Source organism: Micromys minutus, assembly GCF_963924665.1.
Source record: "Micromys minutus genome assembly, chromosome: 14".
Classification (NCBI taxonomy): Eukaryota; Metazoa; Chordata; class Mammalia; order Rodentia; family Muridae; genus Micromys; species Micromys minutus.
This window is the reverse complement of record NC_137983.1, coordinates 8644929-8660519: the sequence shown is the minus strand read 5'-3', so window position 1 is coordinate 8660519 and position 15591 is coordinate 8644929. Positions and strand designations below refer to the sequence as shown.

The following is a 15591-nucleotide window of genomic DNA, read 5'->3' as shown; positions in this document are numbered from 1 at the left end:
TGTGATAATAATTATTTTCATTAAAACAAAAATATTATTTTTAGTAATTATTCAAAAGACTAGAACTCTGCATATGGTGATTAGTTAATTAATAATTAATTAGCAAATGTTTGTCATACATATAATCATACATTTTTAATATATGCACATGTGATCTTCTGGAAATATGTGTGTGTCCAGTCCCAGTCCATAATGGTTTGTCACAAATTTTTTTAACTTAATACAACATACATAAGTGCATGAAGACAGACTCTCAACTGAGGAAATGCTAGCCTCAGATTAACCTGTGGATTTGTCTATGGGGCATTTTGAGTATTAAGTGATGTAGACAGGACAAGACCACTGTGGGGGGTGCTTTTCCTAGGCAGACGGCGTAAGCTACATACAAAAGAAAGCTGAACAACCCAGTGTTACAAACAGTTTTATTTTAAATTTGTCTTGAAGAATACATCCTAACACATACACACACACACACACACACACACACACACACACACAATTTCACTTACTCATCATAAATCTGCTGTCTCATAGCAACCTTATTAGTTATTGTTTTGAAAAGTAACTATTTTTAAAAATTAATATTTATATCAGTTTTCCAATTACTGATACAAAATCCAAAGATCATGCAAATGCTAACTTTCATAGTTGTGAGAATTTTCACATTAGGTAATCCAACTTTTCTGTAACTTTGACATCCCCTGTTTCATAATTCATGGTTCCATATAATGTTATCTGCCCTCTTTCTAGACCCTTTAAATAAAGTCATGAAGAGAGCCATGCTTTCTAAAGACATATGGCAGTCAAAAGGGGGAATGTTCTGTGACAAGAGTGTCTACTGAGACAATGTGTCTTCATTTTGGTGGATTATAAATATATGCTTTATAATAAAAATAAAATGCTTAATCTTTGTGTTGGATTGAAAAGCAACATAGTAAGCTGATTTTACTTTAGAATTCACAGAATTAAATAACACTGACTTACCAGATTATGTTATTGTTCCATATTTATTGGGCTAAGAGTAAAATGTAGTGTTACTACATAGAGAAAGATATAAATGTACCTGTGAAATAATAAATTACAAATGCTTTTTCCTTTCAATGTTGGCATCTAATATAAACCTGCCATTTGTATTTGTATGTCTTCAGAACTGAGAATTCCCAAGCACTGAAATTTGGTTCAAGAAATTAGGTCGTAATTTTTTTTTTCATTTGCTGTAACATAGACTATATTCTTATACTGATTTTTACAGTGTTGATGCTGGTACAAATTGTTATGTTTCTTTGAAATATCTCTATTTCTCTCTCTCTTTACAAAACCATTTCTCTTTAATGTGAACATATTTTATCTGCCCAGATTTCTTAGATACCCTTCCCTGTCTACCACTCTTCAACATAAGATGACTTATGTTTCTAATTGGAACACTTCTGCAATTTCTAGACACTTTCAATTTTGTTCTCACCCCTTAAAGCTGTTTTCGTTTTACTTGGAAACAATGTCAGATTCTAAAATGGCACTTCATGGGACCATATACTCTTGTCTTTTTGACCGTTATCTTGTGAGAAATCATACTAAAAATTATAGCTTCTTGGATTGTTTAAGATGGAATGAACCGTGCTGATGAAGCCTAGGATTTTATAAGTGAACAAACTTAAGTCTCAGAGAAGTTTCTGGAACTGATCTCAAATGACTTACGATTTGATCATATATGAATCAAATCAATTTGAAATGAGATTTTTTTTTCTGTGTTAACCATCTTGGAAACATCCTCTTTCTGAAATTTATGTAAATCTTACGATATCAATTTTTTGGCTCAAAGTACATTGGAAAATGCACATTATGCTTAGCTAAACAGAAAGCTAAACAGACTACAATTGAGTGCACAGAAGCAGCAATGAGGATATTTATGATTAGAAGAAAAAGAAATGATTGTGCTGTTATATGAGGCTCCTCCTGGTGACTTATACTACCGGAGCAGTGGAGAGCAAAAAAAAAAAAAAAAAAAAAAAAAAAAAAGCCTGAAGTGAACATGAGAATCAAAACTATTTCACCTAAGGAGGGGAGGGTTCATTCCACCAGACCAGGAGGCCAGCTCCATGTGAGAGGGCTTGTTGTACTGAAACTTCCCTTCTATTTTTGATTTTGCAGCAATTAGATACCGACATTGGCAAAGTACCCACTTACTGTGTTCTGAAGTGTGAGTTAGAAAAGAAACTATTAGAGGTAAAGAGTTGTGATATCATATATTAACACTGAACACTTTATATCCCTAGGTGAGTAAGCACGTCTCTGCTCCGTAGGGAAAGGGACGTGCTTATGCAGAGACTTCCATTAGAAAGCAAATCAAATTTTAACCTCAAATTTCAAACAGTTGTTTGAAAATTGCTTCTTTTAGCTGTAAACATTTTAGAGTTCTCGAAGGAAAACTACTTTTAAATATTTTTCAGAGTTTTACTCATCCTGAGTTTTGTATTTTGTAAATTACAGCGTTACAGTGCCTTCTCGGGTAGAAACACCATAAAATTGGAAGGCAAGTTAAGTGGCTCTGTGACTTGTGCTTTTACAGATCTGAAGGCCAGAGTTGGAATCCAGAAACCACATTGTAACAAAGAAAATTGATGTTTAGTAATTGTCCCTTAAGTGCTACATGTAAGAATGGCACAGTGGGTCATACACACACACACACACACACACACACACACACTCTAAATTAACAAATATAATTTAAAAATAACATCTACATTATATTTGCCTTCTGACATTAAAGGTCTTTTCTGTAGCTTGAGTATTAAGTCTAACATGGCTCGTGATGACTCCTCCAGATTGAATGTGTCACCTGTCATTGCTATAGTGCTTGCTGCCAGGAAACCAGCTTGATTGCAGGAGCCAGCTTACTAGTCTCAAGCATGTCATCTTATCCTTGTTACTTTGCAATGACTCCCATGACTTCACTTCTTTCTCAAAAATATAATGTTCTTTTTAAACAAGGCCTTCACGCATAACTAAAAACTAAACAAAAAAAGATAAACTCTGCTCATATGCAATTGCACTTATATTTTTATGTGACCTAAAATACTGATGCCTAGAAATGTTGAGTTAATGAAGTATCTTCTCAATTCAGTTTCCAATCTCCATGGAAAACACTGTAAACAGCATTAATACTGATAAGCATTTCTGATGCTGAACAAATGCAGAATTACAAAGTTTCAGATGTACATGAAAGAATTCTGAGAGAATTAGGGGAATGATGCACTGAGCTAAGTTCCTGTTGGACCTAATTTTTGAGTGCTAGCTCTTATATGATATCAAGATTTGTTGTCATGCACCTCTATTTCTATCATTTGCTGCCATTGACAGGTGACTCTCTATGGCTTGGTGTTCAAGGAATGCTAAGATATAGGTTCATGGAAAAAGTCTGTCTCACATAACTATAAGATTAAACATTTGAGGAAACTATCTTAGTGCCAACATCTAACTTCCAGGTGAACACACACACACACACACACACACACACACACACACAAAGATATTCACAGGTGAGCACACATACGCACATATATATCCACAGAGATGTACATCTTCAGAGAGAAGCTCACAAACAGACATGCATCTTCACAGATGAATACACAGAGACAGACTAGCACCTTCACAGGTGAGCTCACACACACACACACACACACACACACACACACACACACACACACACACACATCTTCACAGGTGAACACTCAAATACCCACATAATACACAGGGAAAAGCTTGTATCTTCAGATATGAGCACACATACACACAGAGACAAGCACCTTCACAGGTAAACACATGCACACATATATTCACCTTCATACATGCACACACACACACACACACACACACACAGACACAGACACACAGAGAGAACCTGAGAGAGAGTGAGAGAGTCAGAGAATTTGAAATCGTATTCCATTATGTACAGTTCTATCACATAACCTTGAAAAGCAATGTACTTCATAATGCTAAAGATACGGTGTACAGGGTCTGTAATCTGTTCATCATGTAAACTGTACTTGGTGCCAGTAATATTTAAGCCTTACTCAACTTTTGTCATTGGTAAGGATTAGAACAGTGTGCTAGGGTTTCCAGACATTATTTTAGTTCATGTTGGGACCGTTGTCCTAATATTTTGCCAGAAGTAGTGTTGTCTCTCGTAAATTCTACAAGAAAGTAAGGTAGTTATCTCATTAAGTATAATTTATTTCTCAGAAATGGAGATGGGATATTTTCATTTATTTTTGACTATGACAGTCTGTATGAGAAAGGTTTGTGGGGAGGAAGGAGAAATATGTAAAGCAGAAAGTGGAGGAGGTAAAGACTAGAATAAGGAAAGAAATAGATGATAAGATGGATAAATAGATTACAGACACATAGAGAGATGGCAGATGATAGATTCATAGCGTGGTGAGAGATAAGAAGGACAAACAGACAGTGGATAGACAGATGGTAGATGGTAGACAGATCAACTGTAGCTTTTGGTGTTTAAATTTCAATGATAAAACCTAAATATCTTCTCCTCTGATGGAACTATTAAGCTTGGTACCACGCTTTGCAAGTATGAGTTTCGCAGAATAAAACTTTTGGAGAATGAAAATATTCAATTATACAAGGTTATGAAAAGAAATACATGGTTCTTCCCAGTGCAGAAACCTACAATAAACACATATTGACTTACCCTGAATTCTAAGTGTCTTTGTATAGATTTCCAATCACCTTTTTTCTTAGTTCTTAGTGCTGCTCTGTTTCTGTGTAAACTGAGAGGGATTGAGCAGTTGAACCAGCAAGAGGAAAGAATCAGTGTGATGATTTTAAAAAGACAATGAATTTCCCAGGTTGTTTTAAATCAAAGCCTAGTGAGCCACTTTGAGACACTTCCCGGCAATCAAAGCCGGGTTTTTGTCAATAAACCTAGTAATTTGGCTCTTTAAACACTGGTAGATGCTCTAAATTTCTGGTGCTTTATAACTGTTTCTTCTAAAAATAAGCTCTCCACTTTTTAGGTAACCATTAAATCAGGTGGCTCCTTTCTCTACTCCTAAGAGAATACAAGGACAATCCTTAAGAAGGTTCCAGAAGCTGGAATGCTGTACTTCTAGCAAGTGTTGCTTCTGGGATATAAAAAATGTTATCTCATGCTTATAAATTAATGAATTCTCATAAGAAAATGTAACTACACTCTCTGTGACTAAGACTAACTCAAAACTTCCAAGAAGTTCACTCTTGCTATATTAGAAGTACTTGGAGGTCTGAGGAAAACAGAATGCCTAGTCCCTGGGATCTCAGGGGTTGGGGTAGGGTGTCTGTTAGTTGATATTGTTGTTCTTCCTATGGTTGCAAACACCTTCAACTTCTTTAGTCCTTTCTCTAACTCCTCCATCGGGGTCCCTGTTGACTTTGAGCATCTGCCTCTGTATTTGTCAGGCTCTGGCAGAGCCTCTCAGGAGACAGCTTTATCAGGCTGTCAAGTGAGCATGCACTTCTTAGAATCTGAACTACTGTGTGGGTTTGGTGGCTGCCTATGGGATGGATCCCCAGGTAGGATAGTCTCTAGATAGCATTGTCTGCATCAGTGAGAGGGGAAGCCTTTGGTCCTCTGAAGGCCTGATGTCCCAGCATAGGTGAATGTTAGGGGGGTGGGCAGGAGCTGGTGGGTGGGAGAGCACTCTAATGGAGGCAGGGAGAGGTGTATGAGGAGGTTTTCAGAGTGGAAACCAGGAAGGGTGATAACATTTGAAATGCAAATAAACAAAATAACCAATAAAAAATTTAAAAAAAAATAAAAACAGGTCAAGAAGAGCAAGCAGTGTGCAGGTATTATTGTATTCTAGACAGGATTATAACTCTTGAGAAGGTGGTCTTTTATATCAATGTAATTTATCAAATGCAATGTACTAAGTATAATTTTTTATTTCATTTTTCTTTTCTTTTTTTTTTTTTGTCTCTTTTGCTAACAGTATGAAAGAAGTAGGAGGAAGCCATAAGCAATGGAGAGGTCCCCCGTCATCTCCCTGTAAGCAGTGCCCTAACACCTATGCCGGCCCAGTCTGTGGCTCCGATGGACATTCTTACACTTCTCTGGTGAGGATAGCTCTACCTTTAAAGAGAAATGAATTAGGCCTGCTGACCCATGTTGTGGTTTGAATATGATGTGACTGTGGAGGCTCATGCAAGCCTTGTCTGTTGTTACTGCTCTGGAAAGTTGTGGAATCTTAGAAGATATAGATACCTGGAGGAATTGGGCATGTGGTTGGAGATTTTCTAGCCTGGTCCCATTTCTTATTTACCCTTCTTCCTTGAGATCAGACCTAAGGTAATCTGCTGTCTCAATGAGTTGACATGTTCCTCCTGCCTTCCATCAACAACCCTGCCTCCCATGCTTTACTGGACTCTTTCTTTTGATGACTTCCTGCCAAAGCAAATCTAGCTTGAAATTTTATCAGAGGTTTGGACACAGCCACACAAAAGTAACTAAAACAGTAACTAAATGAAGTTATTCAGTCGATGTTTCTTTTGTAATTTTTAAAATTTATTTTAAAGTAGCATTAATAACCTCGCTTGTTATGACTATAATTTGAATGACATTTATTTCTTCTTTATAAAAATTATAGAAACAGGAAGTTGTAGCGTTGTCATTAGTCTGAGCCTTTATATCTAAAAAATACCAACGCTTCCTTCATTCCTTTCTGTGGATAAGGAAAAACACGTGAGTCGTAATTATTATCAACAGCAACAACAACCAAAGCTTGTCACAACTTTTACATTTATAAAAAGTCTCATGCAGTGTATCCTATGTCTTCATATTTAAGTTTCCAAGAACTCTTTGGAAGCACCGAGGTTCAGGATGTAACAGCCATAAGGACAATTTTACACTTTTGCTTATCCGTAAAACCAGATTTGGTAGCATCTTTATATCAATGTCCCTGGTTTTCCTCCACGTTATGCTGACATCCTAGTCACTGTCAGAAGATTAAAACATTTAGTAGTGTTCAACAACTTAGCTTACATGGCAATTTGGGGTGTGTTTGTCCATTACAGGGAAAGAAGTTTACAACCTCATAGTTCTATCTACATTTGTTCATGAATGAACTGTTTTACAAAAGTGTGTTCTATCAAGTTAATGTACATCTGACACAGTAAGCCCATTAGGAATTCAGTAATACACCTTGAGGAATTGTTTTATTATTTGTTTGTTTTTAGTAAATTGTGCATATGAGGCCTTTAAGAGAGGCTAAGCTCAGCTCATAATTGTTTTGTTTTGATTGGCTGCGAAGTTAATTCTGGAATTGTTTACTTTCAGAATGTTTTGGCAAGGAATCCATATTATAAACACTGCTTCATCTGGAACTATTTCACTAAAATGTCTTCTTGCATTTCACAATTATAAATACTATTAAAAAAACCTTAGAATAAAGAGTTAATTGATTTAGGCAATAAACCTGGAGAGTACAGATATAACTGTAATTGGGTATTAATAAATCTGGTGAATAAGCTGCCACCTGTCTGCAGAAGTTTTAAAGGTGGGATACAAGTATTTTTATTGATTATAGTGGTTTCAGCGTCTCTGGGTTTCTCTTAAAATGACTTAGATTTCAGTAAATTGATTCTTATATAGAATATGTATTATACAATATTATGTTTTAGGTCATAGATAAAGCACACATGATTTATTAAAAGCCAAAAGATAATGGTAGGTAAATCACTATGCCAACCTATGAAGTTACAATAAAAGCTAAATAGTATACATGTAAAGAGCCAAACTGACAGAGACACATGGGAAGTTCAACTGAATCTTAAATTTAATAAGAACATTGATAGTAGAGTTATTTGAGTAAGCAGAAAATAGTGGACGTTTTGAGCAGCCTGCTAATATAAATCCAACATTATCTGTAGATAAGAGGGTGCTTGCATCCAGGGCGTCCTTGTATATAACAAGGAATATAAGCAGTTTGCTATGTCCCTGCAAAGCTTTAAATTACAATGCCCACTGTAGAGGATCCAAAAATCAAGTCATTTCCATAGATTTTTAATTATATTGGAAGTCTTACTTGAGAGTGTTTTATTTACAAAGTGATTAGAACCCATTCTTTAAATTTTGTTTTTGATCATTCTCCTCATAGCCCAGAACTTGCTGTAAAATGTTGGCTTTCTAATAGAATGGTTTCGGTAGTTTGTATTGCCAGTAAAATAAAACTCAGAACTATCACATATTTTTATATATATTTTTTTGCTAGAAATAGTTATTTTCACAAAATATATTCTGATTTCATTTCACCTCCCATTTTAGTAGATACTTTAAATTTTTATTTACATGAATATCACTTTCAGAGGATACTGGCATTGTATGTGAAAATATAAAATAATAAATTTCAAATGAGAAATTGGTCTTTAGTTATCCTAAACCACTGTCTTTCTTTCTGTGGAATATAGTGAATCTAATTGTACATATTGAGTGACCTTTTACCTCTGGACCATCCAGTCTTCAGTGTGTGCATTGTGAACTGTGAGGCTGACCTGCATAAAACATTAAGAACAAAAGAACTAAAATTCTATCAGAACTTATGTTATAGTGTTCTAGCGAATCACTCTAAATAATGAGTGTAAGTGAAATGCAGGATTATTTTTAGGATGGAAAACAAATAACCTTGGGCTATCTACATACAATCTGGAAATAAAATATTTTAGAGGGACTGTTGTAGGAATTGTTCAGTTAATTATTCTTCTAGCATCTTCTAAGTAGAGGATGAAAGTGAGTGGAGGTAGGAATACTGGGGTCTCTTGTCTCGATCTCCATTCACAGACACACTAACAGGGAGTGGGTGCTACTGTGCTACAGCTTAAAGAACCTTCAGGTGCCCATACCCTAGTCCTGTGACTCAGGAGTTTTCTTTTTAAATTATGTAAATAGCTTCCCCATGCTTGTTTACTGTATCCATCTTAGCAAATAGAAATGAAATTGTCATGATGTTTCTATCACAAACTCTCATTAGAAGCATGGCATTACATTGGGGCCAAGTTCTGGTGCCTGGATGGGATAGAAGAGTGGGATTCAAAAGGAATTGGTTGAAGATTTTAGGCAACTTGTATAATCAGGATGTGATTTAAGACTGTATCACTTGTTTGGAAAGAGATCTCAGGAGTCAAGGGCACTGGTTGCTTGCTCAGAAGACCTGGGTTTGATTTCTCGAATCCACGTGGTGGATTACAATCTTATGTCACTCCCTTAAATCCCGTTTCAGGGTATCTGAACCCTTTTATAGTCCCCACTATGCACTGGGTTCTCAGGCAAAGCACATACAGACATAAAAATGAAAGACATGTTATTAAAAGTGATTATTTTGATGAATTACAATAAGGTCATAATAACTGTAAGACTAGAGTTCAAACTCTGAAGATTGAAACTTTAAGAACTTCCTTAACAAAAAGTTTTAGAGTGGCAGAAAAAATAATAATAAAACCCTGTAGGGACAGAGTAGAGCAATTCAAATGTAAGTTTACTTGAAAACTATGTGAAGCATATGTGATTTTCATAAAACATATTTCCATACTGTTTCCTCCTTTTTGTTAACAAGAGAAGTAATTGACTATTGCAGATGTATATTTAATCTTTCCTTTTCTAATAAAGAAGCTAATGGATTCTGAATTCATTAAAATTTAGGAATGCCAGAAGAAATCAAAATATTACTCCATTCAAACTTGACTAAGAGATAATCAGTCTTGAAATTGAAAGAAAAGATGAAGGTCTCTGCTTTTTTACTACAGGGAAAGTCTAATGTGATTTTTGTTCTCAATCTTTGTGAACTAGGACTTATTCTCCAATACAACATCTTTGCTAGAACATAAATGGTAAATCCATCAGTTTATATCAACTGTGCTTTGAATTGGATGTGAGAATAAGTCAATAAACAATATTGATATTTTAGAAGTGAGAAGGGAATCCATAAAACAAATCCTGTGAGGACACCTTGGAGGTCTGTAATCTCTGTTCTATTATGTGCAGTATTATTATACTTGAATGTTGAACTAAACAGGGTGAATTTCTTAAGAATAGGCATTGCTCGTAAAATTGTGTGTGTGTGTGTGTGTGTGTGTGTGTGTGTGTGCAAGTGTGTGCACATAAAGAAAGAAACTAGAAGGTTTGTTTATTTCATCCTGCAAATCTGAACTTCTGCTACAGAAATACGGCAGAAAGTGGCAAGGATGAGACCCTGTGAGACCCTGTGAATAGACACAGGCTTACCAGGTGCATTTTGTATATAGATACAAGGGAGCAGTATGATGGAATACATTCATATTATTGCCTTTGGATTGTTATATGTATGACTATATATATATATATATATATATATATATATATATATATATATATATATACATACATACATAATTTATAAATATATGCACTAACATTAAAGACCAATTTTATTTTTTGGTACCAAGTTAAGATATTCTATATAAGTATCAATATTAAAATTATGTGCTTTATTCTTTCTCTCCTTTGTCTTCATATAAATGGGACACACTGCACCTTTTAATTGTTATTAAATCTATTTATTATACATGTATTCTGAAACATAGAAAAGTTGTGCTACCTAAGTATTAAAAGTGTTTAGCAAATATGTTGATATTTAATTTTATCTTCTTCCCTGATTATGTTTTATTTTAAGAATAGATTTTGCTATTCTATGTTTTTTGTTATTCCAGATGCATTTGCAAATTGCTTTTTCCAACTCTATGAATTGATTTGGAATTTTGATGGGGATTGCATTGAATCTTTAGATTGCTTTTGGCAAAATAGCCATTTTTACAATATTGATTTTTCCAATACATGAGCACTGGAGATCTTTCCATTATCTGAGATCTTCAATTTCTTTCTTCTGAGTCTTGAAGTCTTGTCATACTGATCCTTCACTTGCTTATTTAGGGTCATCCCAATGTATTATGTAGTTTTTGTGACTAATAAGAAGAGTGTCAATTCCCTAATTTCTTTCTCAGCCTGTTTTTCCTTTGAGTAGAGGATGGCAGTTTATTTGTTTGAATTAATTTTATATCTAGTCACTTTGCTGAAGTTTTTTATTAGCTGTAAAAGTTCACTGGTGGATTTTTTGGGGTCACTTAAGTATACTATCATATCATCTGCAAATAGTCATATTTTAACTTCTTCCTTTCCAATATGAATCTCTTTGACTTCTTTCTGTTGTCTCATTGCTCTGGCCAGGAATTCCAGTACTATATTAAATAAGTGTGGGGACAGTGGGCAGCCATGGCTTGTCCCTAGTTTTAATGGGATTGTTTCAAGTTTCTCTCTATTTAGTTTGATGTTGGCTACTGGTTTCTTGTATATTGCTTTTACTATGTTTAGGTATGAGCCTTGGATTCCCAATCTTTCCAAGTCTTTTATCATGAAGCAGTATTGAATTTTGTCGAATGCTTTCTCAGTATCTAGTAAGATGATAATGTGGTTTTTTTTTTTTTTTCTTTGTGTTTGATTATATGGTGGATTACACTGATGGATTTCCATATATTGAAGCATCTCTGCATCCCTGGGAAAAAGCTTACTTGATAATGGTGGATAATTGTTTTAATGTGTTCTTGGTTTGGTTTGCAAGAATTTTATTGAGTATTTTTACATCAATGTTTATGATGGAAATTAGTCTGAAGTTCTCTTTCTTGGTAGTGTCTATGTGTGGTTTAGGTATGAGCATAATTGTGCCTTCAAAGAATGAGTTGGGAAGTGTTCTTTTTGTTTATTTTTTGTGGAATATTTTGGAGAGTATAGGCATTAGGTCTTCTAAAAAAGTCTGATAGAATTTTTCACTAAACCCATCTGGACTGGGCTTTTTTTGGTTGGGAGGCTTTTGATAACTGCTTCTATTTCTTTAGTTGTTATGGGATTATTTAGATGGTTTATCTGGTCCTGATTTAACTTTGGTGTCTGGTATCTGTCTAGAAATCTATTTATTTCCTCCAGATTTTGGAGTTTTGTTTGGTATAGGCTTTTGTAGCAGGATCTAATGATATCTTGAATTTCCTCAGTTTCTGTTGTTATGGCTCCCTTTTCTTTTCTGATTTTGTTTGTTTGGATACTCTCTCTGTGTCCTCTAGTTAGTCTGGCTAAGGCTTTATTGATCTTTTTGATTTTCTCAAAAATCTATTGCTTGGTTTGTTGATTCTCTGTATAGTTCTTTTTGTCTCTATTTGGGTGATTTCTGCTCTGAGTTTGATTATTTCTTGCCATCTACTCCTCTTGAGTGTATCTGTTTCGGTTTATCCTAGAGCTTTCAGGTGTGCTGTCAAGCTGCTAGTGTATGTTCTCTGAAGGTTCTTTTTGGAGGCACTCAGTGTTATGAGTTTTCCTCTAAGTACTGCTTTCATTGCGTTCCATAAGATTGGGTATGTTTTGCTGTAATTTTCCTTAAATTCCAAAAGCTCCTTAATTTTTAAAAAATTTTCTTCCTTGACCATGTTCTTGTTGAGCAGAGCTTTGTTCAGCATCCACGTGTATGTGGGGTTTTTGTTGCTTTTGTTGTTATTAAAGACAATCCTCAGTCCATGGTGATCTGGTAGGATGCATGGGAGTATTTATATCTTCTTGTATCTGTTGAGGCCTGTTTTTTGACCGACTATATGGTCAGTTTTGAAGAAGGTATATTCTTTTGTTTTTGGATGAAATGCCTTCTAGATGTCTGTTAATTCCAGCTGGTTCATAACCTCTGCTAGTTTCACTGTGTCTCTGTTCAGATTCTGCTTCCATGATCTGTCCATTGATGAGAATGGGGTGCTGAAGTTTCCCACTATTATTGTGTGTGATGTAATATATGTTTTGAACTTTAGTAGGATTTTCTTTTTTTTATAAATGCTGGTGCCCTTGTATTTGGATCATAGACGTTCAAGATTGAGGGTTCATCTTGATAGATATTTTTTCTATGATGGGTAAAAAGTGTCCTTCCTTATCTTTTTTGATAACTTCTGGCTCTAAATCTATTTTATTTGATATTAAAATAGCTACTCCAGCTTGTTTCCTGGGACTATTTGCTTGGAAAGTTTTTTTTTTTTTTTTTTTTTTTTTTTTTTCCCCAGCCTTTTACTCTGAGTTAGTGGCAGGCTTAGAGCTTACTGTGAGCTCAGTTGGGAGAGGACTTGCAAGGCTTAGCCATCTATGGGAGAGTCCTGAGTCTTGATGCCAGTCACCCTGCCTTCTCACTAGGATGGAAAGGACACAATCCCAGACTGCACCATGTTATCTGTCCTCCAGGAGCTCCAGGGTATCCCTCCTGGGAAAGTCTTTAGGGTGTGTGGCAAGCTTCCTCTGGACTCTGTTGGAAGGGTGCTTGCAAGGCTGTTCTAGGGTCTCAGCCTTCTGCGGGTGGGTCCTGAATCTTCATAGTGTTTACCTGGCCCTCTCATTGGGCAGGAAAAGACCAGAACATTTACTGTGAAATAACTGCTCTTACTTGGAATGAATTCTGGTTGTGAAAATAGTTTTCTTCAAGTTATATTGATTTTTGTACCTACATTTAACTCTTAGGGTGATATCTGAAATTACAATTTAAAAATTTTATGAGAAGAATTTGACTTTTTAAATTTTTTAAAATTGAAATGGACAAAAATATAATAAATAAATAAATATGATAGATATAAAAAATAAATTGAATACAGCCAAGTTTAGAATATCTCATACAGTTCATCCAAACTGCTTTAATATTATCTCATAAATATTTATTTATATAGATAGTAGGTTGTTGAAATAACAAATCTGTAATAATTTTAAGATATTTTGCCATTGATTAAAAAAGCCTTCTATTTTCTCTGATGGGTAAAAGTATTTAGTAAAATTTTCAGGTAGTACATCCTGTAGTGCTTTATGAATCTCTCGGTTTTATACATGTAGAATTACCCTCTGTTTATATGCATAGGTACAATTCTAGATTTTCTGTATTTTTTATTCCTTTCTATTTTTCCTTGCTCTGTCTCTCAGGCTAAGGCTTAGAGTCCAGTCCTGCTTTTACTTTCTTAAGTCACAATTAGGAGAAAACTGTTGAGTAATTGTTATCATTTTATAACAACTTAATTATATCAATTTTATATAATAAGGGAAATTTTCAAAAATTATCTTATAGTAGAATAATATTTGATTGCTATTCAGTAGACATCTTATAATAGAGTAATGTATGGTCTAGATAATGCTCTTCAATCTGGTAAAGAGCATAATAGCAATCACAGTGTCTCTTCCAAAATAAAACTGTTGTGTTTCTAATAGAAAGGTTTGTATTACAAAATCTCATATCTTGACACCCTATTATATTTTCTATTTTCTCCAGATTGTTATAATCCTAATAGTAATACTTGAATTGATATAAATAGAAATTATAGTTGAGATACTGTTAAGTTCCACCCAGAGTGTAAATGTCTCTTTCTAGCTACCCTTGGATCAGATTTACAAGTTCTTCAGCACCAGATCTGCCTGGATGCTGATATGCTTTCTTCCATGATAATAATTGACTGAACTTCTGAAATTATATGCCTAGAAGATCATGTCCATGGAAAATGTATATCCTATCAAGTTGATAATCAAGACTCACTACCCCCTTCCATTTTCCATCTGTGCCCAGAGCTGATCTTATGACATGGCTCTCCACACCCAAATCTGATCTGGAAAGAGGTGGTATTTATTCCAGGTGAGACCACTACTGCAACTGCAGTACCTGGACCATGTGGGACCCACCTGGAGTCCACAGGAAATAGGATCTGTGCAGCAGCTGGGTACAAGATCCTTCCAGTTTTCATCTGTGCCCCTGAATGTTCTCTACACCCAAACTCAAACAACAGAGATAGAGAGAGTCCCCAAGAGTGCTAACACACCAAAGATCACAGGGTCATGGTCTCTCAGGATTCACCAGCTACAGCCAGAGACAGTAAAACGAGCTAACACCTGAGGTAGCTAGACGGTGAGAGGCAGATGCTAGAACATAAGCAACCAAAGCCAAGACTACTTCCTGTCATAAGAACCTAGTTCTTCCACAAAAGCAAGCCCTGGATACACCAACACATCACAAAAGCAAGATCCCAATTTAAAGTCTTGTCATGACAATAATAGAGTACCTTAAGAAGGACTCAAATATCTCACAAAACAAGCCTCAACAAATACAAGAGGACTGAAATAATCCTGTGCATCCTATCAGATCACCATAAACTAAGGTGGTCTTTAACAATAGAAACACACATAGATATGGAAGCTGAAGAACTATCTACTCAATGATAACTTGGTCAGGAGACAAATAAAGAAATTACAGAATTTTTACATTTTAACAAAAAATAAAGACACCAAATACACCAAGTTATGGGACATAATGAAAGCAGTGCTGATAGAAAAAAAAAATGGTTCTGAGTGTTTCCATAAAGAAGTAGAGAGAACATACAATAATAGCTTAACAGTATATTTGAAATCTCTAGAACAAAAGGAAGGAAATACACCCAAGAGGGGTGAACTACAGGAAATAATCAAACTCAGGGATGAAATCAACCAAGTAGAAAAAGAGAGAGAGAATAGTACAAAGTATCAAC

The 15591-nt window shown here is 35.1% G+C and overlaps 1 protein-coding gene across 2 annotated transcripts in view; it reads left to right on the top strand.

The window, feature by feature from the left end:
- The window catches only part of SPOCK3 (SPARC (osteonectin), cwcv and kazal like domains proteoglycan 3), a 421151-nt gene that overhangs the window by 253976 nt on the left and 151584 nt on the right, over positions 1–15591 (top strand). For both annotated transcript variants that reach the window (XM_080928625.1, XM_080928626.1), the window contains one exon: positions 5985–6108. In XM_080928625.1, the coding sequence (XP_080784751.1) occupies positions 5985–6108 (124 nt within the window). The remainder of the gene's footprint in view (positions 1–5984; positions 6109–15591) is intronic.